We start from the raw sequence: 26,951 nt of genomic DNA, 5'->3' as shown, positions 1-26,951 counted from the left end.
TTGTCTTCAAAACATGGTGTGTGGCAGTGTGATGGTATGCGAATGCATGGCTTACAGTGGCACTGGGTCATTGATGTTTATTGATGATGTGATAGAAGCAGAGGCAGCCAGATGAATTCTGCAGTGTTTAGAGATATACTGTTAGCCCACATTCAGCCAAATGCAGCAAAGTTGATTGGACAAAGCTTCACAGTACAGATGGACAATGATCCAAAACACTGCAAAAACTTTTGATGGCAAAGAAGTGGAATATTCTGCAATGGCCAAGTCAATCACCTAATCTCAACCAAATTGAGTATGCATTTCACTTGCTGAAGGCAAAACTAAAGGCAGAAAGACCCACAAACAAAGAACAACTGAAGACAACTGCAGTTAGAGTCTGGCAAAGCACCAGAAAGGAGGAAAACCAGTCTTTGGTAATGTCCATGGGTTCCAGACTTCAGGGGGTCATTGGCAGTAAAGGATTTGCAACAAAATATTAAAAATTAACATTTTATTTATGAATATATTCATATGTCCAATTGCATTTGAGCCCTTGAAAATGGGGGGACTCTGTCTAAAAATGGTTGCAGTTCCTAGAAATTTGTATATGATATTTATGTTAAACCACTTGAATTAAAGATGGAAGTCTGCACTTCAAATTCATTTGGATTGTTTTGTTGTAATTTTATTCTGGTGGCATACAGAGCCAAAAGTATGAAAATTGTGCCTGTGTCCAAATATATATGGACCTAACTGTATATTATAACAACCACTAGATAGCATACTCAGATATATATAGTGTAATTGGATGGCAAAATATACATACTAATATTTTATATATACTAAAATAGGTGAAAGAGTAACTGCTATTTTAATAATGGTAACAGAATCTAACATCTGTTAGTCTGGGTTCACATATGAGCATGCAACGCCTCACAGCAGGAGTCCAGTGTGTCCTCGTTCACCGTTTCAGGTCCGATTTCAGCCTGAATTTTTGGCTGAATTCAGACTTGAAACGGACCAAATGATGCACAGCATTCCTGTGCAAATTGCACCAGAGCCACTGCGGAGATATGTGAACCAATTCCATAGAGTGCCGGTCACAATCTCCTGCTATTGTGAATTGGATGTGGGACACTAGTGGGAACCCAACCTTAGCCCTGGTGTGATTTGACAAGTGATGTGACATGTCAAATCGCATGTCAAATCCATGGCAATTACTGGCAAAGGCACCGTCCTAATCAGTGCGGTGCGGCACTTGCAGAGCTGCACCGATATCAAAAAGTAGTTTCTGTACTACTTTTTGCGATTTCCATTGACATCTGTGCAGAAGCCTGCACCGATGTCTCTGAAATTGCAGCCAAAATCAGGGCTGACATGTGGGAGTGAAATTGAAACTCGTGCAGCTTCATTCCAACAGCTCAGTGTGAACCTGGGCTTAAATTAATTACACATGCATTAAATGTGCACTGATTTTTTTATTTGGATTAAATCTGAATTTTTGATCATTATTTAAGAATATTTTCTTTCTATGATGCAATTTATGGGTTTGCTGTTTGGCCATCTATCAATTTAATCTGAATCTCAAGTTAGTACAGCTGCATTGAAAACAATACAAAATATTGAACAAGTTAGATTTTTCTTTAAAAAAAGTTTTAAAAAAAAGTTATTGGATGCTGGTCCTGCCTACAGTCTTTATCAGAAACAATTGTAATACCTAAACAATTGGATTATAAACTGATTTCTCTGAAATATGTGAGGGTACCTTGGGTCATTTGGCTGATGGGGAACAAATGATGTGCAAATTCACTAATCATCTCACTTGGTCAGAGTCTGGTGAACCTCTATATTCCGGTTAATGGGATATGTCAGCAACCATTTTGAATAAATATACTGTACAGTGGTCTGTGAGAGATAACTTGTTAAATATATAAAGTACAATTCATACATGAGACATAACAGTATATAATTATGTCTGGGTTTTTTTTTAGATTTATTTCTATGCTGTTGAAGTGTTCAAAGCTGCTGGCTTTCATGATGTGCAGATTCCCTACCTGACAGTTGGTGTAGGAATATGTGAGTCTACATCAGTGATTATGTGTGTAAGTGATATCAGCTCCCTTTTTACTGCATTTTACTGCATTTCAATGAAGAAATTTGATGTTTCACCAAAAACCAACAAGGTAGAGCCTGATAGGGAAATCAAGTGCAGGTTCTTCCAGCAACCAGCACTGGACTGGACAGTGCCGGATTTAGCCCTTTGGTTTGGGGACCCCTTAAATGTAAAAATGAAATTATATGACAAATAAAAAAGTGAATTGAAATGGGTGATAAACTGCATTTGTTCTTAATCTTAAACTCCAGCTGGCCATAGATGAATCAAATCCCGGTCAGTTTAGCATGGACTCATTGTGGCTGAATAACCAATGAATTTGAGAATGTTCACCTAATACTAAAAGAGAATAATTTTTACTTCAATTATCCAATCAGTTATAATGCAAATTTCTGTTCCCTTTGAATATTCAATCATGTGCAGGTAAAATAAGTAAACTGCCATTTTCTTTTTACATACTTGATAATTGAAGTGAATCTTCACAAAATCTATTGGCTTTTAACAGATTAACCTCATTATGATAAGAACGACATTGTAGAACTTCAATAACAAGCTGTCAGTGGCACTTTAATTTTTTCTGTGCAATTCTACACCTACTGTATATCCCTGCATGGTTGCAAGGAAAACCTACTGTATACTGGAGGTGGATCATCAGGGCTAAAGCTGACCAGCACTGATTTAGGATTCCCTGATCCTTTGTGGACTTTTACATTTTTCACACAGTAATTTGTAGAAATACATATTGTATGTTTTACTGACTTCCAATGCAGCATACACACAACCGCACTTTCCTGCAGAAAAGGTCCGACGGTCTTCCCGATGGACTTTCGGCGGAGTTGCGAAGTACTTCCAAACGAAAGGACTTGCCCACACATGAACGGACTAAAGTCTGTTCGTTTTGAACGTGATGACGTAAGACGGAACTAAGTAAGACGAATGGTTTTCCTGATATGAATTGAGTCCGTCAGACAGATTTGAAACATGTTCTATTTCTAGGTCCATCTGAATTTTTCAAAGAAAAACTATCGGACTATCCCACACACGATCGGACTATCTGATGGAATGATTCCATCGGACCTATTCTGCCGCAAAGTCCAGTCGTGTGTACATGGCATTAAAGGTCACAGACCTGTATGCACAACCCAAGATGACGGGCACAAGTGAGGAGCACACCTGACTATACACTGAGAATGTACAGATCACAGATACAGTCTGGTCACAGGCCATGGTCAGTAACAGATTAGCAGTGAAATACCAAATCGTATGCAAAATCAAAGCCAGTAACAGGCAGAGATTAGCAACAGGCAGGCAGTGAAGTATGAGTCAACAATCAGAATCTTGGTTAGGAATCCAACAAAGGTAACAAGGATGATCAGTAAATATCGACAGACAAGAAAAATTCAAGGGCTGGTTAAATGGAGGCCAGGTCAGAAGGTCAGGCATATATTCAGTATCACAGATTGCAGGTCACAGAGTTCTAGCTAAAAGATTGTTGGCTTTAAAAAGTCCATTTGGTGCCAATGTTAGTGATGGATATATATGCACATACTGTAGGACCCAAACTAATGCTCATGCACGTGGGCAGGGACACTCTTCCGGCTAGGCTTCTATGCTCTATTAAGCCTACAAATAAATCTTAATAGATTATTTTCCTACAGATGCTCAGGTCAGGTCTATATTTAAGAGTCAAGGGCTGAGACACTGATGGAGGAACAGGCTGCAAAAACCTTTGTTTACTAACTACGAAGTTCAGTCCAAGTAGGAAGGCACATAGCAATAAGCTATAATATATATATATATAGTACAGAAACCAGAACTTTAGAGAAATTAGTCTGAGCCAAACTACAGCTTCAGATAATTACATTTAAGAAAAAAAGCTCATCAGGAGCAGGGCGCTACATGTAATATATATATATATATATATATATATATATATATATATAAAACAGTATAGATAGGCTGCCATATCAAATTTATATAACGGCTTTTTCAATAGCCTTGGATCATTAACTCTGAGAAGCAGGGATCCTTTATATTGTGTGCCATCAAATTGTTCCCATTCCGGGGTTCAAACAAAACATAATTACCCTCACTCCTCCTGGTAGTACAGCTAACGAGGTGTATAGTGTATGTTATGTATAAAAATATAGAACATCAGGAACTGCATCCAGTATTTTAAACAGTTCAAGAAAACCGGTACAGCACAACTGGCACTTATACATATGAAAACAATGAGGAACGATTCTACTCATACATTTTAAATTCTGAGAATGCAGAAGAAGCATACAGTATATACTGAGGCTGTCCTCACAAACACACACACACACACATACTAAATTATATTTATTTCTACCAATGCAGATATACTGTAGAACATTTAACAACAGGATGTTAAGCATAACTTTTAAAGCATTTACATTCAATGGACACTTATTCTTCTGGTATAGAGTCTGGTGGTTGATCGCTTTGGCAGAAGAGTTCTCCTGCTGGCTGGCTATATATCAATGGTCTTAGCATTGGGGCTTCTAACTCTGACAATCTCGCTGCAGGTAAATATGCTTATTGCTATACGAATATAATTTGATAACTGACAGTTTTGATTTCTGCACCACTTATTAGGCTTAAATGAACAGTGGTTAGACTTGCCAGATAAGGATTTGAGAGATGAAAGGAGGGGTGTTAATGCACACTGTGAAAAAGTGGCAAGGAAAGAGATAAAAATGGTGCAGCGCGCTTTGTTGTACAATTTGCAGTCTCCCATTCAAGAGACACAGAGGAAAACATATCAGACATTAAACATGCAGGACTATCATTACTGTTTAAAAAAAAATAAAAAATACATGTTTTGTAATGCACCATTGTAGTGGGAAAAAATCCAATAGAAAATAATATTTTTTATTTTTTTTATGTGGTTTACCTAAACTATATTTGGATAAGCCTATTTGCTACATAATATGGACTATAATGCAGATACAAAGCAAATCACTTTTAAGTCTTCATTGCCCTTAGTATCAGTGAGCTGAAACCTTCTATCAAGGCCATACACCAATAGATTTTGAAACAAATGTTCATACAAATATTCAATGTAAATTCTCACCTGTACATTCAGTGACTAATGTCATTCCAAAGTACATTCAGTTTTGAAGTGAATGGACTTTGCCGAACGAAAACCACATTAAGGCTGGGTTCACACTGCTGCGGGGGGAGATCCAGATGTGATTCGCACCCGCACTGCAGTGCAAATCACATCCGATCTCCGTAGCGATGCGAGTTCAGCCATACAGATAGTATGGCTGAATTCGCATCGCTCCCGCAGCAAACTCGCACGGGGCCCTTTTTTTGGTCCGCAACAGAATCGGATCGCATGGGGGTTCCTGTGCGAGTCGGCAGATCGCACTACGATATGCGGACGGATCTGGGGGTGTCATTAACATATCATTGACACTCCCAGCCGTCCGCATAGGGCCGTGTGAACTGCCGGCGGGAGGTGTGCGATGCGGGAAAACACCGCGGATTCACGGCGTTCCCGCATCGCTGTGGTGTGAACCCGGCCTAACTGTTAGTGAATGTAGTTTCATTTCAGAAAAACAACCCTGCCACGGGGTACACTGTAGTGCACCTGTGTGAATGAGGCCTTAATATTCTCACAAATAATTTTCTGAGTTGACTGTTTAACGACCAGCTGCCCAAGCCAATTCTGACACTTATCACATACATGTAAAAATCAGCTTTTTTTTTCATGCTAGAAAATTACCCCCACACAACATTTTTTAAGTCACACAATATTTGCAAAATACATTGCCCCACGCATATATGCTGCCTAGTGCATGATCTGGCACTTCTAGGTCTGAGGCACACGTGTGCCACCAGTGACTCACTCCCGTTGTGATTGGACGCAGCAAGAGCCAATCAGCAGGTTCAGCAGACACAATATGCTCTGGGACCCGCCGATCAGTTGGAAAACAGGCAAAATGATGGTCTGCCTATGAAAACAAGGCAGACCACCATTCTGTGAGAGGGGAATGTACTGATCCTGTGTTTCTGCTAAGCAGGAACATGGATGTTGCCCTTCCCCCAGTCAAAGCATCTCTCCCAGAGTTAGTAAGCACTCCCTAGGAACACATGTAACCCTTTGATCGCCCTGGTGTTAACCCCTTTCCTGCCAGTGTCTTTAGTACAGTGACAGTTCATATTTTTGGATGCTGATCACTGTACTTGTGTCAATGCTCCCCAAAAAGTGTCAGGTGTCCGATTTGTCCGCCGCAATATTGCAGTTCTGTTATAAGTTTCTGATAGCCGCCGATATTAGTAAAAAATACTCCATAGTTTTTAGACACTATAACTTTTGTGAAAACCAATCAATATAGACTTACTGGGTTTTTCTTTTACCAAAAATATGTAGCAGAATTCATAATGGCCTAAATCAGGGGTAGGAAACCTCGGCCCTCCAGCTGTGGTGAAACTACAAATCCCATCATGCTTCTGCCTTTAGGAGTCATGCCTATGATTGTCAGGGTCTTGTAATGTCTCATGGGACTTGTAGTTTCAAAACAGCTGGAGGGCCGATGTTGTCTACCCCTGGCCTAAATTGATGAAGAAATATTGTTATTTTTCAAAATTGTAGGTCTTTTTTTGTTTATAGTGCAAAAAATAAAAACCGCAGAGGTGATCAAATATAACCAAAAGAAAACTCTATTTATGGGGGAAAAAAGACAAACATTTTATTTGGGTACATCGCCGCATGACTGCGCAATTGTCAGTTAAAGTAACGCTGTGCCGTATCGCAAAAAATGGCCTGGTCATGAAGGGGGTAAACATTTCCGGAGCTGAAGGGGTTAATGAATATTAATGCACAAAACACAATATAACACCCAATTGTTTGGTAAAATATATAAGATGATATTACACAGAGTAAATAGATTCTTAACATGTCACACTCTAAAATGGCATAGCAATGGCGACAACTTATAGTACTTAAAAATCTCTATACAATAGATGATGCTTTAAAAACCTTTACAGGTTACCAGTTTAAAGTTACAGAGGAGGTCTGGTGCTAGAATTATTGCTCTTGCTATGATGTTCACAGACAATACCTCACATGGGTTGTACGATTACCATTCGTATATAAACCTAAAGTATTCTCTTTAATTTTCTTTATTATTATTTATTTTATAAAAAAAAAAAAATTACACTGTTATAGCTGCACGATTAATCCTTAAAAAATCATGATTGCGATTCAACCCCCTCATGATCTTAATACTGTACAGCATTTCCCCAATTCATGTTAAACAAATACAGAGCTGTTCTCTTCTGAGAGCTGTAAATGTATTTAAAAAAAATCTCAAATGTTTATTTATAACAGCGATAATTAGAAACAATGCATCTCTGTTCTTTTAGATCAAAGGAATGAACTTCTGTCTGTAAATTAGGTCAGTTTAACCACTTAAAGACTTAGACTAAACCTTTTTTGACACTTGTCACTTACAGGTTAAAATCTGTATTTTTTGCTAGAAAATTACATAGAACCCCCAAACATTATATATACTGCATATTTTTTAAGCAGAAACCCTAGAGAATAAAATAGAGATCATTGCAACATTTTATGTCACACTGTATTTGCGCAGTCTTTCAAAAGCATTTTTTTTTTTTTTAAATAATAAATTAAAGTGGTTGTTAAGCCACTCTAACCTGTATACACCATCAGCACTGCCTCCTATTGCAGTATCCCCTTCTGTGTGTGATTTATAAAAATAAATGCTGCAAATACCTCATTTCACAGCCGAGATTGCGATCACGTGACCAGCAAGCTTTCACCTTTCCTCCTCTGACAGATGCAGCGGGAGGGGTAGAGAGTCCCCTGCTGACGTCAGTCGTGAGGGGAAGAGGAGGAGAGGAGGAGAGATCCGGCCGGCCATGTGATCACTGATCTTGGCTGTGAAAGGAGATATTTGCTGCATTTATATTTATAAATCATACACAGAGGGGGACACTGCAATAGGAGGCAGTGCTTATGGTGTATACAGGTTAGTGTTATGCAAGCAAGAGGGGGAGGGGCGGCACTTTCACGAGCAGACAGGCAGAGTGTGTAGGGGGAGGAGGACACAGGAGCAGAGAGGAGACAGATAGAAGGGCTGCAGATGATGGAGGCACGTAGACTGACCACGGTGTCAGGGCTCAGCAGCCATGATACACTGTGGTCAGTTTACATAGTGGAAGGCAGAAACTGGGAGGATCAGCCAGGCATTTTAGGTGTTGCAGGGGGCCAAATAACACAGGACATGCACTGTGTCATATAACATGCTTTAAAGGAGCGGATCCTTTTTTGGGGGTTAACAAACAAAAACAAAAAAATACAGTAAAGTTAGCCCAATTTTTTTGTACAATCTCGGCGTAAGATGTTACGCCGAGAATCGTGAACTTTATTCTAAGCAAAAAAATTGTGATTCTCATTTTATACAGAATCGTGCAGCTCTACTGTCTGTATTTTTATTTTTTATCAACTATTGCTCTCACAGGGGCTCTAATGGTAGTGGTTTCATAATTATCAAGCAGTTGCTGCAGAATCAGGGCTCTAATGAGGAAAGTTGCAGGGTCTGCATCCCTTTAGACGTTATTTTCTATTGGGAGTATACAACCCCCCCCCCCCCCCATACCAAATATGGGGCACTGTTTACTTCCACTGAAGCCAGCAAAAAAATTATATTCCTGCTGGCCACAGCCTGGTCCCCCCTAAAGTCTGAAGGGCAGTAAACTGGCCCTTTGTTTAGAAAGTTTGGAGACTCCTGATCTAGGCTCTTGTTTTCTACCAGTCTCCTATGTTCCCCAAACCGTGTGTATAAGGCCTCTTACTGTGCAGCCAAAATATTTTAGGTCACTCAGGCAGGTTATATAGGAAAGCACATATCCACTAAAACAATTAAGAATTTGTTCAATTTTATATTCCTTTCTAATTCTATTATTATCAGTAAAAGATTGTTGACCATGTTAAATGTTATCCCAATCATTGCCCCGAGGACATGGATTGCTAAGCAGTGTTAATTTATTTATAACTATTATTATATGTTGTACTTTAGACTATGTACACTTGGATGCCTTACTGCAGCGTGATCCTGATCTTCTTATATACTTTATCATTTGGCGCAGGGCCAGGTAAGAGACCTCAAATTGGCAACTTAAACACACACGCTATTCAAAAATCAAAGTTTTGCATTTAAACGCTTTCAGGTACACTGGGGGTTATTTACTAAAGGGAAATCCACTTTGCACTGAAAGTGCACTTGGAAGTAAAATTGCTGTAGATCCGAGGGGGACACGCAAGGAAAACAAAAAACAGCATTTTAGCTTGCACATGATTGGATGATAAAATCAGCAGAGCTTCCACTCATTTCAGATCTACCCCTTAGATTTAGAGTGACTGCACTTGAAAGTGCACTTTCAGTGCAAAGTAGATTTTCGTTTAGTAAATAACCCCTATTGTCTATGCACCTGGTTCGAGCTGGTTAATTTTGGCATTCATGTTGCATTACAATATAACAAAAATAGTGCAATCAATTACAATCAACAATCAATTAAGGTGCTGATAATTTCAGTTCCTATTTGTACTCAAAATCTCTTGTCACGACTTGGGGCGACTCACAACATGACTTTAAGTCGCCCCAGACCAGGCGACTTTGGCCGTGGCCAATCAGAGAATGAGCTCTCAAGGGGGAAATCCACGCCAAATAAAAAAAAAAAAACGGCACGGGTTCCCCCTCCGGGAGCATACCAGGCCCTTAGGTCTTGTATGGATTTTAAGGGGACCCCCCACGCTGAAAAAAACAGCATGTGGGTCCCCCCCCAAGGTCCATACCAGACCCTTGTCCGAGCACGAAGCCTGACTGGTCAGGAAGGGGGTGGGGACGAGCGAGCGCCCCCCCCCCCCCCTCCTGGACTGTACCAGGCCACGTGCCCTCAACATGGGGGGGTTGGTGCTTTGGGGAAGGGGGGCGCCCTGTGGCCCCCCACCCCAAAGCACCTTGTCCCCATGTTGATGAGGACAAGAGCCTCTTCCCGAAAATCCTGGTCGTTGGTTGTTGGGGTCTGCGGGCGTGGGCCCCCAGATCCCGGCCCCCCACCCTATGTGAATGAGTAAGGGGTACGTTGTACCCCTACCCATTCACCTGGGGAAAAAGTGTCAATAAAAAAAACACAAAACATGTTTTAAAAGTAATTTATTAATCAGCTCTGGGGGTCTTCTTCTGACGTCGGGATCTTCTGACGACTTCTCCACTCTGTTCAGCCTCTTTTCCCTTGTGAGGCCTCTTCTCCCGCTCTCCGGCGTCTTCTCCTGGGCTCCTCCGATGACTTCTTGGAGCTCTTTTACTAGTGGAGGAGCCCGGTCTCCTCTGTTCTTTCTTCTTTCATCCCTCTTCTCTCTTCTTTCTTCTTCCGATGTTGACACGGCGCTGTCTTCCACTGTACTGGCTTGTGCGACGTGCGCAGCGACTTATATAGGTATAGGGCGTGGTCACCAGGTGATGTTACGCGGTGACCCCGCCCCTTTATGATGTCATGTCCCGGGCATGCTGGGACTGTGACGTCATAAAGAGGCAGGGTCACCGCGTGACATCACCCGGTGACCACGCCCTATACCTATATAAGTCGCCGCGCACGTCGCACAAGCCAGTACAGCGGAAGACAGCGCCGTGTCAACATCGGAAGAAGAAAGAAGAGAGAAGAGGGAAGAAGGACAGAGGACGGGCTCCTCCACTAGTAAAAGAGCCCCAAGAAGACAGCGGAGGAGCCCGGAAGAAGACGCCGGAGAGCGGGAGAAGAAGCCGGACACCGGGAGAAGAGGCCGAACAGAGCGGAGAAGTCGTCAGAAGACCCCAGACATCGGAAGAAGACCCCCGGAGCTGATTAATAAATTACTTTTAAAACTTGTTTTGTGTTTTTTATTGACACTTTTTCCCCAGGTGAATGGGTAGGGGTACAATGTACCCCTTACTCATTCACATAGGGTGGGGGCCGGGATCTGGAGGCCCCCTTATTAAAGGGGGCTCCCGGATTCCGATAAGCCCCCCCACCCGCAGACCCCAACAACCAATGGCCAGGGTTGTCGGGAAGAGGCTCCTGTCATCAACAACATGGGGACAAGGTGCTTTGGGGTGGGAGGGCCGCAGGGCGCCCCCTTCCCCAAAGCACCAACCCCCCATGTTGAGGGCACATGGCCTGGTATGGTCCGGGGGGGGGGGGGGGCTCGCTCGTCCCCACCCCCTTCCTGACCGGCCAGGCTTCGTGCTCAGAAAAGGGTCTGGTATGGACCTTGGGGGGGACCCCCACAATGTTTTTTCAGCGTAGGGGGGGTTCCCCTTAAAATCCATACCAGACCTAAGGGCCTGGTATGCTCCCAGAGGGGGAACCCACGCCGGATTTTTTAATAGATTTGGCATGGAGTTCCCTCTCGAGAGCTGATTATTATGTGAGAGTCGCCTCAATATAAAATGGAGATCCGACTTGGAGGCGACTTCCTTTGAAATCAATGGGTACCAGTCACCTAGAAGTCGGATAGAAGTAGTACAGGAAACTTTTCTGAAGTCGGAGCGACTTCAGTAGTGTGCATTAAGACGGCTCTCATTCACTTACATTGATTTTTACATGTAGCGCGACTTGAGGCGACTAGGGGCGACCTGAAGTCAGATCCTGCGTTGCCCCTGTGTGAACGGGCTCTTAAAGAACCATTTAACAATTCAAGTTTATGAGTTAAACAAAGCACTCCCTATATCCTCTCATATGCAAAAGTCTGCTGCATTTTTGAAAATCTACTGTCATTTAGTCTTTAAGTGAAAGAATTTGATCTTTAGTTACTCACTGAATTGAATCTTCTATCAGGTGCAACCACCATGACTATCAATGTGGAAATATTTTCTCAGGAAGCTCGAGCAGCAGCACTTGTCATTGTGGGGGCGATAAACTGGATAGGCCTGGCTATCATCGGCATGGTCTTCCCCTTTGTAGTGGTAAGAAACTGTATTGTATAAATGACTATTAAAAGTGATTAAAATTCATAAGTGCATAAGTGATGGGGGGGGGGGAGGGTTATTTACCAAAGGCAAATCCACTGTGCACTTGGAAATGCACTTGGAAATGCAGTCGCTGTAGATCTGAGGGAAAGATCTGAAATGAGGGGAAGCTCTGCTGATGTCTATCATCCAACCATTTGCAGGCAAATATTTTCCTTGCATGTCCCCCTCAGATCTACAGCGACTATACTTCCAAGTTCACTTGCAGTGCACTTGTACTGAACAGTGAATTTTGCCTTTAGTAACCAAACCCCATGTCCCGTGAAATGTGTCCTTACATGTATATATGTATATACTGTATATACTGTAAAATTAGCTGTCTCAATAATATATTTTACTATGCTAAATTACACTATATGGACAAAAGAGAGATACGCCTATATGCCCTAAATGCAAACGACATAGGGGGACTTCATTCACATCATATGGCATAGTCCAAAACGTTCTAGATATAAGCCCTTGTACACACGGTCGGACATTCCGATGGAAGATGTCCGATCGGACCGCGTTGTTGGATAATCCAACCGTGTGTGGGCTTCATCCTACTTTTTCATACTTCATCATACTTTTTCCGTCTGAATGTCCGACCAACAAAGTTTGAGAGCTGGATATAAAAAAAAATCCGACAACATGATCCGAGTGGACTTTGTCCAATCGTTTGTAGAGAATTCCGATCAGACAATGTGCTCAGATCAAATTCCTAGACCAAAGCTATTGGCTACTAGCCTGAACGTAGTCCCGTCGTAACTAAATAACGTCATCACATTACAAACGATCGGATTTTTCAACAACGGATTCCGTTGTCGGAATGTCCAACCGTGTGTACAAGGGCTTAGACAGAAGTTCTCCAAACAATCTCCTTAGCGGCCAAAACTACTGTGCCTCTAGATCAGGGATCCTCAAACTACGGCCCTCCAGCTGTTGCAAAACTACACATCCCATGAGGCATTGTGCAGCTCTGACATTCACAGACATGACTAGGCATGATGGGAATTGTAGTTCCTGAACAACTGGAGGGCCGTAGTTTGAAGACCCATGCTCTAGATCCTCTGATAAGTCTGTTGGGAGTGTTGGATGCTGAACTGTATCAAACAGGGGTTTATATTGTGGTCTTTTGACTTTTGTATCTTGTTAGGAAACTCATAGCCAGATATTGGATGTTCTCTAACTCTCCGAGTAACCAATAGATAGAATATGTTAATTCTTTGCTTATGAGAGAACAACTTACTTATCGCCACTGCAATGCACTTCGTAAATTCAGGGTGGTATGGCAGGGCTGGTTATAAATACCAGGTTTAGCCGCACCGCAATTGGTTATGGCTAGGCTCCTTCAAATGGATTTTCTTAGGGTATATTTCTAAATGTTTTTTATTTTGTGCTGACTGTAAGATCTACTGCATTACAACCTTTAGCTGTATTTTACCATAAGCACAGAATTAATATTGTTCTAGTACTAGTATTGGTATGATAGTACGTGACTTCTTGTGCAGAACTGTTTTTCCATTCTGTTCTGTGTCATTTGTACTTATTGTGTATTACAGTTTCCTGACAGGCTCCACAGCAGCATATGTGTGAGTTAGCCCCGCCTCCATAACTACCCTATAGGACACTTCTACCATAAATCTTTGCTCTGGACTACCAGCCATGTTCCCTTTTTCTAGTGTTTAGGGGTTTGTCTATTCCCTTGCTGGTATGTAACCTTTGCTTTCCCACCTGCAATGTCTGCCTAGTAGCAATGGATCCTTCACTGCCTCCTAGTGGCCAGCCCCCCTCGCAGCAGATATGGATGTGGGACATTTGTTTGTTTCCGTTTTATGCATGCTGGGAGGGAAGAGAGTGGGGTACAGGGCAGTAGCGGTAATATATGCCTTTCTCTTTCTTTCTTCTCTCCACAGCCCTTCTAGGTCTGATACACAATGCAGTTCCTGCAGAAGGAGCGGGTCTTCCAAATCGCACCACCAGCACTCCTCTTCTGCTTCCAGGCACCACGGGTTTTTCTCTAAATCCAGACACTGCAGTAGAGATTATCCCCACCTTCCCTAAACTCACACCAACAAGGGGATGGTGAAGTCATGTTGGGGTTGTGGGACCCTGGTCCCTGCCAGCAAGTCTCTTTGTGACTGCTGTTTTTCCAAAGCAGCTAATGAGAGGGAGTGTCAGGGAGGACGTCTGCAATCTACAGTTGCCGCCCCCCGGGAGGGAGTGTCAGGGAAGAAGTCCGCAATCTACAGTTGCTGCCCCTGGGCGCATACCTGTGCGCAGGTTCCCACCAAGAATGCCCAGATTGGCCACTGGGGCTTCTGTGAACGCGAATGCGTGATCGTGCATTGGCACGCACGTTAGCGCACGCATGCACACCTGCATGCACCTGTCAGTAGAACTGGCGCCAGTTAGGGTATTTAAACTGAGCTTCAAGAAGTGACAAGCTGCTGCTTGGTCTACAGCGTTACCTGAACCCTGATTCCTGTGTGTGACTTCTGATACCAAACTGGCTTGCTTCTGACTACCTCTGCCTGCCCCTTGCCCTGATCTCTGGCTTCCCACGGACTGATCCCTGTCTCCTGTTACCTACACCTGTTTCCAAACTTGCTTGTGACCCGATTACACCTCTGCCTGCTGTTTATGCCTGATTTGCCCATTTGTTGTCAAAGCCTGCCTGTGATTGACTACACTCCTGTCTGCTGTCTCTGCCTGACCTGCCTGTCTGTTGTCTACCTGGCCTGTCTGACCCTGCTCCCTGCCTCCAGCCTGCCGCCAGCCTGCTTCCAGCTCTGGTTTCCGGTGATGCATCTCGGCTTGTCCTCTGCCAGTCTGCCAGCCATCTGCCGACTCCTCAGCCTTGTGACCTGCTGTGTTCCAGCTTCCTGTTCCTGAGATCCCAGCCTCTACTGGTACAGACTTCTTGACTAATCAAGGCACCCTTACCCTGCCGTGCTCTTAAGCCTGCTGTTTACTATCAGCAGTTCTCGAACCAAAGTTGTACGAGGGCCTTCCTCCGTACGTCAGGCTCACCCACCAGGTACGTGACAAGGAGGGTGCAGAGCAACACCTTGAATCTTTAGTCAAACTAGTTGTGAGAGAATCCATGCAGGAGAGAGAATATAATAAACCCTGTGAACCCCCACCAGAGTCTCTGGGTTCTCCTTCAGGAGAAGGGCAGGTCCACTAGACGTGGGAGTCTTCACAGCCTAGCCATCTGTCAGTTCCTAACTCGGATAGCGAGTCGGAAGCAGATGATCCAGGGATGGGCTTCGAATATGCCATGGTTCCCTCTTTGGTGAGAGCTGTTAAGGATGCTCTAAAGTGGGAAGATCCTATTACCTCTCCTCCTAAGCAGAGGAAATTTTTCAAACAGTTCAATAAGGATCATCAATTTTTTCCCTTCCTCACGGATGAATGGGGTAAAACAGACAGAAAGTTCTATGCAGTCTAAAATGCAAAAAATGTATCCCTTCAAGGAAGAAGAAATTAAACACCCTGAGTCTGCCCTATTGGTGGACGCAGCACTTCTTCTGGAAGATACAGTCTCCTTCAAGGATCCCTTGGAGAGACGGATTGATTCCGATCTGAAGCGGATTTACATAACATCAGGCATGGCCTGTAAACCAGTTCTGGCCTTAGCCACGCTCTCTGAAGCCTTATAATCATGGTCGGACAGCATGGACGAGTCCCTCAGAGGCATTTCCAGTGAAATGGCCAAGAACTCACCTATTCAAGAGATCAGGCTGGCATCCGTCTTTCTGGGGGAGGCCTCTATTGATGTCATCTGCCTGGTGTCCCGGGTTAGGTTGGCAGCGGTTACAGCCCGTTGTGCCTTATGGCTCCATCCCTGGTTGGCAGATCCGGTTTCTAAGCAAGCTTGGTGCCGAATACCCTTTAATGGCACATCAATTTTTGGCAACAAGCTTGTCAGCGGCATAACCTGGGCCACAGGTGGTAAGTCGGGATTCCTCCCTCAGGATAGGCATTTACAGGACCAGAGATGTTCTTTTCCAAGAACACAGAACACTGAACATGCAAGGGAGGTGCGCAGTTACAGGCCTGGAGTTTTCAAGGTCTTGGAAGAAAAGGCAAACCTCTTTTAAGAAGCCCACAAAGGGTGGGTCCTCTGGCAACAGGGACTCCACAAAATCTTTTTGAGATTGGTCCCACTTAGGCATGTCAGGTGGGGGCACATCTGCTCCGCTTTCAGCATGTCTGGGCATCAAAACAGTCTCTGCAGGTCACACCTGGGTCTTCAAAAGCACCACCAGTCTCAGATTTATGCCTACAACTCTTCCAGGTTCAGAATAAAAAAAAGCAGATCCTGTTAGCTTACATAACCTCTTTATTGGAACAAGGTGCAGCCATTCCCGTTCCAAAAGGTGAACGAGGCAAATATTCTCCTCTGTTCATGGTACAGAAAAAGAACGGCACATGGAGACCAGTCATAAACCTGACACATCTCACCCGCTTAATTCGAAAAGAGAAATTCAAGATTGAGCCTTTACTAACAATCTAACAGTCGGTTCATCCAGGAGACTGGTTGGTGTCAATCGATCTGAAAGACACTTTCACGTTCCAGTGGCAGTGTCCTTCCAACAGTTTCTTCACTTTGCAGTAGACAATCAACACTTACAGGTTACCTGCCTTCCCTCCTTCCCTTCTATCTAACAACATTTCCTTGTGTTTTCTCCAAGGTTCTGTTGGCCATGGTGGCTCTGCTCCAGGTCAAAGGGGTTTGTCTTCATCATTATCTAGACAATCTGCTTCTACTAGCTCAGGACAAGAGTTAACTTCTAGAGCACATGAGTCTGGTCATCTCCACTCTTCAAGAGTTTGGTTGGCTCCTGAATCTGGAGAAGAGTCATCTGGAACCCACACAGTCCCTCGCGTTTCTCAGTGCTCTCTTCAACACGGCGGAGGGCACTATCTCTCTGCCCAAGGAGAGGATTGTGGTAATCCAAGACAGAATCCGCTTAGCTCTCGCTTCGTCTCAACTTTACGCTCTCCAGTGTCTGAAAGTGATTGGCACCATGGCAACAGCCTTTCCCATGGTGAAGTGGGCGCAATGGCATACATGGCCCTTCCAGAAAGGCTTCCTACAACAATGGAATTCCAACAGCAAGAGTCAGCGCATTCACCTTACTCCAGTTATTAAGGGGTCTCTCCGTTGGTGGCTCCAGGGGAAAAATCTTTGAAAATGTCATTCATTAGTTCCCATCATGTGGGTCACGGTAACTTCAGATGCCAGCAACCAAGGCTGTGGTGCTCATTTCCCATCTGAGGTAGCACAAGGCAGATGGATTCCTCCTACTACAGGGATTGTGTCCAACATCCTGGAACTTTGAGCTGCCTTTCTGGCTCTTCTAGCATTCCATCACCCAACAAAAAACTTCAGTAATGCTTATGTTGGATAATACAACCTCGTGGCCTATATAAGGAAACAAGGTGGAACCTGCAGCTGATCCCTGTTATGGGAAGTGGAGCAAATCATGAACTGGGCTCAGAGGAACTTGTCCAACATCTCAGCTGTTTACATTCCTGGGATCAAGAATGTACAAGTGGACTTTCTCTCTCGTGTTTAAATGAACGAGTGGTCTCTTTACAGAGAGGTGTTCGAGTGGCTTCTGACCCTGGTAGTGTCTCCGGAAGTGGATCTCTTTGCATCCCCATGCAATTACAGGTTGGCCAAATACTACTCGAGGTTCCATAATCCTCAGGCTTATGGGATTGATGCTCACGGACCAGTGGAGGTTCAGCGTGGCTTACGCCTTTGCTCCAGTACCGGTGATACTACAGATTCTCCGCAGACTCAGAACAGAGAAAGTGAAAGTCATAGCAGTAATTCCATTCTAGCCCAACAGGCCATGGTTTCCTCTCCTATCACTCCTCAGTTATCGAGACTCAATTCTCCTGCCTCTCAGACCGGATCTACTGTCCCAAGGCACAACTCTGCATCCCTGTCCTTCTCATCTGCACCTCAGGGTTTGGTTCTTGAGGGGGGAAGGCTCGAGGCCTTAGGTTGGTCCAGGATATTCTTAGCGTTCTACAATCAAGTCTAGGCCTGTCTCTAGCATTAAGCTTACTTCTGGTTCAAGCATCTGCCATCTCGACATTCACAGGAGTTTCATGGGCTAATCATTCTCTTGTTCGCCAGTTCTTCAAGACAAACCTTTATCAGTGAAGGATCTTACACTCAAAGCCGCCTTCCTGATGGCGCTTACTTCAGCTAAAAGAGTATCTGAAATCAGAAACCTAGGTTGAGAGGAGCCTTTTCTAACTTTTTTCCAGACAGAGCTGTATTAACTCCTATGTTGGGGTCAAACCCTAAAGTAACTTCAGTTTTTCACGAAAATCAAGAAATAGTGATTCCCACCTTCAGGTCAACAGAAAGTCGAGACGTCCATCCTCTTGATGTGGGGCACACTCTGAGACAATATCTGGAAATCATGGCATCCTTTAGACAAACTAATTCTCTTTTCATCCCTCTGCATGGGAAAAATAAAGGAATGCTTTGGTTAGATCTATTGCGACTTGGATCGTACAGACCATTCAAAGCGATTATGTTGCAAAGGGCTTGGCTCCTCCAGAGGCAGTGACTGCACACTCAACTCGGAGTATTTCGACCTCTTGGGCAGCTTCTCGACATGTTGCTCCTGATGTAATCTGCAGAGAAGCTTCCTGGTCATCTATCAACACATTTGTATCTCACTACTATGTTGAACCAGCTGCTTTGTTAACCATTAAATTTGGTTTGCAAGTACTGTCGGTTGACGGTGTTAAATACATTTATTTTCTTTGCTCAAGCATCTGCCCACCTGGGTGTGTATAGCAGGAGTCCCTCCCAATGCTTGGAGTAGGCTCGTTACAGAACATGGCTGGTAGTCCAGAGCAAAGATTTATGGGAGAAGTGTCCTATAGGGTAGTTATGGAGGCGGGGCTAACCCACACGTATGCTGCCATGGAGCCTATCAGAAAAAGAAAATTACAGTAAGTATTTGATAGGAAATTTTCAGTTTTCCTGACACACCCGGTGGGCAGATGCTTGAGCAAAGAAAATAAATGTATTTAACACCGTCAGCCTACAGTAATTGAAAACCAAAATTAACGGATGACAAAACAGCTGGTTAAACACAGTAGTGAGATACAAATGTGTTGATAGATGACTAGGAAGGTGCTCTACAGATTACATCAGGAGCGACATGTCGAGAAGCTGCCCAAGAGGTCGATGTATGTATATTATGTGACATCTCAATTTTCTTTATTATTTGTTTGTATTTTTTGAGATCTTATGCTGTTAATTCTGCTCTTTGCTAGCAATAATAAGAGTTTGGATTTAAAAAAAAAAAAAAAAAGATAAGGTTTTTGCCTTATATTATTAGTAGGTAAGGTAAAATATTCCAGACAAACTTTTTTTGGATGACTCTACAAATGATGTCTAAAATTACCAGTTGTCATATTCCAACCATATACTTGACTGAAAATAATATATCAGCTCTTCCATTAATGATTTCAAGATCAAATAAAAAAAAGTGTATAAATACAGTGGACTTTATGAAAATGAGTGACAATTTAATGGGAGCTGATTTAGAGAAGAGCTACTGAAAACAATATTTCACATTAAATCTGTCAAAACAGCAAATTGAATCTTTAGAAAGCCTACTGAACTGCTGTCTTAATGATTTCTATTATATCATTATGGGAATAGATTTTTCTTCAAGATATTTATACAGCAAACTAGTGGTAATGCCAATTTATATCTGTGAGTATGCCAAGATTACTAGCAGGTAAGGGACACGTGCTAGTGATGCCCATGAGAAGTGCGCACTAGAGGACCAGTGCCGGTGGGTGGTGGTACACAGTAGTGCCAGGACAAAAAGGATCCTATCAGTTTACATAAGAAAAAGATCAACAAATCATTTTTGTACTCATTCAAAGATTTTTTTTAGCCTGAAAATGAAAATGAATGCAGCCACCACACCCAAGGACTGGTAAGCTGTAACATGTTACATTTTTGCTTCGGTCTAGATAGGCTTGAGTATAATGCATTTGTCACCTGTATATTATGGGTGTGGATTGTGCAGGACTACCTGTACATAGCAATCATTTATTTGCCTTTTCATTCTTCTTCCAGGCTACAATGGAGCAGTATTGTTTCCTTACGTTCCTTGTCATCATAGTCATCTGTGGGGTGTTTCTATACTTTTACCTACCAGAAACAAAAGGAAAATCATCCCTTGAGATAAAAGAGGACTTCAACAAATACAACTACAGAAACCAGCCTAGAATAGAACGCAACCCTGAGATTTTTGTGATATCTACCAGACTCTAGCTTCACAAAGCTTCAAACATCTGTACTACAAACTGTTTTTGGTGAAGACTTTTTGATCCTTATGGAGAGATGCCAAGCAGTACTTGAAGTTTCTGTTGTTCACACAATTGTGTAATAAGTACCACAGTCATTCTGTTTTATATACTGAGTGTGTATGGATCTAGAATTTTATTTGTGTTTCTGCTTATTTGCATTGCTATTGGAAAGGAGATATATTCCAGACGGATACCAATATTTATTAATTAATGGCGTGAGCTTTTTTTAATCCTTTGATCGTCAGGAAGCATAGGACACATCCTTGAGAATCAAAGGATTAAAAAGCTATTGCCAACACACATCTATAACTTTAGTACTGTTTTCTTAAATATATATTTGTGAATGTTATTCACTTAAACACCACTTAACATCTTATCAAGGATCTGCTATTAAAGGTCCAGCCCTACATGAGTCTTTATGGTATAAGCTATAACAGCATAACCACATCACATTCTTATTTAGTTAAAAAAAAAAAAAAAAAATAGTAAATAGTAGTAATAATAATAATAGTAGTAAAAAGTAAATCACTTCTTGCTGTCAATTTAAAAAATAACAAAAAAGATCATATATAGTCACAGACTACAAAGAACACTTTGAGTGTTCCATGCTATGAAAGACTGCAGAGTGCTCTGCTTGACTTGCAATAAAATAAAAAGATCAGCAAGAAGATGTTATTTGGCTGACTCTATATACATACAGTATATTATTGAAGCAAAATTAAACTCCACATTTTTTTTTTAATTATTAAATGGGTCCCCTGGAGCCTCATGCCATAACGTGCTATTATACACAGCACATTGGAACACTATGACAGACTTACCTGTCAGGATGCCCTCCAGCTCTGTGCTATCAGCACTCTGTGGTCACACACGCTGCCATCTTCTCCAGATCTTCCTTCTGGATTCGGTCTGTTCGCATGGAAGCCACATTATCATTGCAAAAGGAGATACCGTAAATGTATGCTGAGTTGCGCATGCATGGCTCAGTGCACATTAATGCTAACACTGAGGGAGAAGTATTTATGACCAATAAGGTCTCTTCTGTCATACAGTATAAACCCTACTTGTCAGCATTTTTTTTTTTTATTCCAATTTAAGCGATAGGAGGATCTAAAGGGTTAGTCCACCTTTACAGAAAAAATGTAAAAGGTGAACTAACACAGTTTACCTCCCCCACCCTGTTTCATGCTGTACTCATCTCCAGGGTTGCAGAGCTGTCAGCACCCCCACAGCCTCTCTAGTGGTTTGGGGATTTCAAATGCACACTCTTCTCCCTTTTCTCTGTTGGTGCTTCCAGTACAAACCAGATGGATTCTGATTGGCCAGTGCCATCAATGTGATGGCACTGACCAATTAGAACCCATCTAGACTGTCCGGGAAGCACTGTCAAATTTATTTTGTTTATTTATTTTGCCATCTGCATCCCATTGGGGAGATTTTCCTTCACTTTTTGTCCTATAGCCACAGCAGAAAGTATTAGGATATCCTTCCAAAGTAAGGAAATTCCTGTTTATCATCGGGTCACTAGAACTAGTGTCCCTATTGGAAGATCTCCCTCTATTACTGTTCTGAGGACAACCCAAAATGGAAGATTTTCTTTCACACTCAGAGATACTAGTAAACAGGACAAATAGAGAGGGTCTATTTTCCCAGTGGGTGCACAGACAACAATAAAAACCTTACAGGAGTTCTAATCCCTCTCTACTCTATACAAAACATAAAAAATAAAAAACCCATTGGTTATACTATAATTGTGTGTTTTTATATGACTTTTATCCAGACCAAATAAGCATTAGGTGTTGGAAATTTAAAGTTTAACATGTAAAATGTAAATTTAAATACATAGTTTACACTTTTCCATTTGTTCTATTTATTTGTTTATGCGTGAAAAATATTTCCCCATCCCCTCCCATAATTTGATTCTCCAGAGTTTCTTTTGATGGAGTTAAATTTTCATGGCAATCAACAGACTAGTCTAAGCTAAATCCTGTATAATAATAATGGATTTAGCCTTCCAGGTGAACGGTGCGCATATATGGGCCTCATGGAAGTGGGTCTTCTTCCAATCTGTGATAGCCTCAGATTGGCTATCACTGAGATCAGTCACTGTACAGCCCACCCCTGTGTTGTTTTCTCCTCTTGAATGGAGAAAAAGATACATTGTATCTTTTTCTCCTTGCTATAGGAGAAAAGTGGTGACAAAGTGTGTGTATAAAAAATAATAATAATAAAATAAATATATAATCTAGGTCAGTGTCAGGGTTCGAGTTAGGGTCAAAGGTCAGAGGTAGTCTTTTTTTTTTTGGTAGGAATAAAAAAAAAAAAAAAATTGGTGTCAGTGTGTTTTAGGTAGGATAAAAAAGCAAAAATGCACACTATTGTTTCTGAGCCCTACTACCGGTACAAACAAAAAAATATACACATATGTGGTATCACAGATCATCTGGAGCAGGAGTATTTATGTTGGGTTGTGCTTTGGTGGTAGGTTATGGTAATAGCAATAAATATACAGGTATATATCCTTTTTTTTACCATTTTGTGTCAATTTTCCTTTGATAATATAGCAAATAACAATCACAAAAATCACGGGACATCCATCACCATTTACCGCCAAATAAAAGCCCATTATGTCCTGAAAAACACATGACCCACCAGAGTCAGGACTTTTCCTAGTCCTGGGTGAGCTGTCATTAGCCCAGGGGTATCAGTTTCAAGAGATTACTGAACCCACCCCTAAAATCTTGGCAATCAATCCAGACGCACATGCAGAGAAGCATTACGGCTCCTTACAGAATAAGAAGTGATGTCCTTTCCTCATTCTGAGAAGAGCTGCTGGAGCTCTGTTCTGTAAGAACAAGTCTTTGTAGCAGGTCACCAAGATCTGAGGTCGGCTACAGTGGTATATACAGTTAACCACTTAATGACTGGCCACTGTAGATATACCGTGGCAGGGCAGCCGCTCTGCGCCAGATCATGCGCCTTGTACAGTGCCTTGCGAAAGTATTCAGCCCCCTTGAACTTTTCAACCTTTTGCCACATTTCAGGCTTCAAACATAAAGATATAAAATTTTTATTTTTTGTGAAGAATCACCAACAAGTGGGACACAATTGTGAAGTGGAACGAAATCTATTGGATTTTTGAAACTTTTTTAACTAATAAAAAAATGAAAAGTGGGGCGTGCAAAATTATTCGGCCCCCTTTGTAGAGCCACCTTTTGCTGCGATTACAGCTGCAAGTCGCTTGGGGTATGTCTCTATCAGTTTTGCACATCGAGAGACTGAAATTCTTGCCCATTCTTCCTTGCAAAACAGCTCGAGCTCAGTGAGGTTGGATGGAGAGCGTTTGTGAACAGCAGTTTTCAGCTCTTTCCACAGATTCTCGATTGGATTCAGGTCTGGACTTTGACTTGGCCATTCTAACACCTGGATACGTTTATTTGTGAACCATTCCTTTGTAGATTTTGCTGTATGTTCGGGATCCTTGTCTTGTTGGAAGATAAATCTCCGTCCCAGTTTCAGGTCTTTTGCAGACTCCAACAGGTTTTCATCCAGAATGGTCCTGTATTTGGCTGCATCCATCTTCCCCTCAATTTTAACCATCTTCCCTGTCCCTGCTGAAGAAAAGCAGGCCCAAACCATGATGCTGCCACCACCATGTTTGACAGTGGGGATGGTGTGTTGAGGGTGATGAGCTGTGTTGCTTTTACGCCAAACATATCGTTTTGCATTGTGGGCAAAAAGTTCGATTTTGGTTTCATCTGACCAGAGCACCTTCTTCCACATGTTTGGTGTGTCTCTCAGGTGGCTTGTGGAAAACTTTAGACAAGACTTTTTATGGATATCTTTGAGAAATGGCTTTCTTCTTGCCACTTTTCCATAAAGGCCAGATTTGTGCAGTGTACGACTGATTGTTGTCCTATGGACAGACTCTCCCACCTCAGCTGTAGTTCTCTGCAGTTCATCCAGAGTGATCATGGGCCTCTTGGCTGCATCTCTGATCAGTCTTCTCCTTGTCTGAGCTGAAAGTTTAGAGGGACGGCCAGGTCTTGGTAGATTTGCAGTGGTCTGATACTCCTTCCATTTCAAAATGATCGCTTGCACAGTGCTCCTTGGGATGTTTAAAGCTTGGGAAATCTTTTTGTATCCAAATCCGGGCTTTAAACTTCTGCACAACAGTATTACGGACCTGCCTGGTGTGTTCCTTGGTCTTCATGATGCTCTCTGCGCTTTCAACAGAACCCTGAGACTATCACAGAGCAGGTGCATTCATACAGAGACTTGATTACACACAGGTAGATTCTATTTATCACCATCAGTCATTTAGGACAACATTGGATCATTCAGAGATCCTCGCTGAACTTCTGGAGTGAGTTTGCTGCACTGAAAGTAAAGGGGCCGAATAATTTTGCACGCACCACTTTTCAGTTTTTTATTTGCTAAAAAAGTTTAAATTATCCAATAGATTTCGTTCCACTTCACAATTGTGTCCCACTTGTTGGTGATTCTTCACAAAAAATTTTAATTTTATATCTTTATGTTTGAAGCCTGAAATGTGGCAAAAGGTTGAAAAGTTCAAGGGGGCCGAATACTTTCGCAAGGCACTGTACATGATCTGACACTTCCAGGTCTGGGATTATTATACACAGCGGAGCCCTGCGGCAGGCACCGCAGACGCGATGACCGTCGGCACCTGCTGAATACACAGGACACAGGTAGAACGACAATCTGCCTATGTAAACAAGTCGTTCTGTTAGAAGGGAAGGCATTGATCCTGTTTTCTGCAAAGCAGGAACATGGATCTTTGCCTTCCCCTAATCAGAACACCTCCCCCACAGTGAGTAAGCACAACCAAGGCACACAGTTAACCCTTTGATCATCCCTGATGTTAACCTCTTCCCAGCCAGTGTCATTAGTACAAAGACAAAGCATATTTTTTAGCACTGTATTAGTATCACTGGTCCCCAAAAGTGTCCGCTGCAATATCGCAGTCCCACTATAAATTGCTGATCACCACCATCACTAGTAAAAATAAATAAATAAAAATATCCCATAGTTTGTACATAGTTACATTGTAGGCGAGGTTGAAAAAAGACACAAGTCCATCAAGTCCAACCTATGTGTGTGATTTTTATGTTAGTATTGCATTGTATATTCCTGTATGTTGTGGTCGTTCAGGTGCTAATAGTTTTTTGAAACTATCGATGACCCCCAGTGAAACCACTGCCTGTGGAAGGGAATTCCACATCCTAACCCCTCTTACAGTAAAGAACCCTTTACACAGTTTATACTGAAAAGTTGTATCCCTATTGTAGGGTCACCAGTACGGTATTTGTACATTGAAATCATATCCCCTCTCAAGTGTCTCTTCTCCAGAGAGAGAATAAGTTCAGTGCTCATAAACTTTTCTCATAACTAAGGTCCTACAGACCCTTTATTAGTTTGGTTGCCCTTCTCTGGACTCTCTCCAGTTCTAGAACATCCTTCCTGAGGACTGGTGCCCAGAACTGGACAGCATACTCCAGGTGAGGCCGGACCAGAGTCTTGTAGAGTGGGAGAATTATCATTTTATCTCTGAAGTTATTCCCCTTTTTAATGCATGCCAATATTCTGTTTGCTTTGCTTGCAGCTGCTGGGCATTGCATGCCATTGCTGAGTCTATCATCTACTAGGACCCCCAGGTCCTTTTGCTTCCTTGATTCCCCCAGAGGTTCTCCCCCCCCAGGGAGTAGATTGCATTCATATTTTTGCCACCCAAATGCATTCGTTTACATTTTTACACATTAAACCTCATTTATCATGAAGTTGCCCACCCCAATTGTAGATGCTATAACTTTTGCGCAAACCAATTAATATATGCCTATTGGGATTTTTTTACCAAAAATATGTAGCAAAATATATACTGGCCTAAATTGTTGAAGAAATTAAATGTTTTAAAACATTTTATTGGGTATGATTTATAGCAGAAAGTAAAAAATATTGTTTTGTTTTTTTCAAAATTGTCGGCCTTCTTTTGTTTATAGCGTAAAAAATAAAAAACGCAGAGGTGATCAAATGCCAACAAAAGAAAGCTCTATTTGTGGGGAAAAAAAGGCCAAAATGTTATTTCGGTACAGTGCTGCATGACCGCGCAATTGTCAGTTAAAGTAATGCAGTGCCATATCACAAAAGATGGTCTGGTCACGAAGGGGAGGTAAACCTTCCAGAGGTCAAGTGGTTAAAAAGAACACTGGAACACATCTTTTAGGTCCAGTTTATCTATTAGAAAAGAAGCATCCTCTGGATTTAAAAAAAATCACTCTCTTGCAGAATACATGTGCATCAATTGAAGCTCAACTCTAGGAACAAAATATTTTCAATAAACATATTCTGACTCCCACTGTTGCAATAGTGACTTATGCCTTGTTGAGACCTCTATGCCTGGCCTGTATAAGCAGATATAATCACCG

The 26,951-nt window shown here is 42.3% G+C and overlaps 1 protein-coding gene across 1 annotated transcript in view; it reads left to right on the top strand.

Moving 5' to 3' along the window:
• The window catches only part of LOC143940333 (solute carrier family 2, facilitated glucose transporter member 11-like), a 68,991-nt gene extending 46,628 nt beyond the window's left edge, over window positions 1–22,363 (top strand). Inside the window, exons 8-12 of the mRNA XM_077461581.1 lie at window positions 1,974–2,084; window positions 4,543–4,644; window positions 9,169–9,244; window positions 11,966–12,093; window positions 20,273–22,363. Coding sequence (XP_077317707.1) covers window positions 1,974–2,084; window positions 4,543–4,644; window positions 9,169–9,244; window positions 11,966–12,093; window positions 20,273–20,470 — 615 coding nt within the window. The 3' untranslated portion in view covers window positions 20,471–22,363. The remainder of the gene's footprint in view (window positions 1–1,973; window positions 2,085–4,542; window positions 4,645–9,168; window positions 9,245–11,965; window positions 12,094–20,272) is intronic.
• The last annotated feature ends 4,588 nt before the right edge of the window (window positions 22,364–26,951 follow it).

This window comes from Lithobates pipiens, unplaced genomic scaffold (assembly GCF_037356315.1).
Source record: "Lithobates pipiens isolate NorthernLeopardFrog02 unplaced genomic scaffold, aLitPip1_a1.2 Scaffold_3, whole genome shotgun sequence".
In the NCBI taxonomy this organism is placed as follows: Eukaryota; Metazoa; Chordata; class Amphibia; order Anura; family Ranidae; genus Lithobates; species Lithobates pipiens.
The sequence above is the reverse complement of the archived record's forward strand: the minus strand, read 5'-3'. Positions and strand labels throughout refer to the sequence as shown.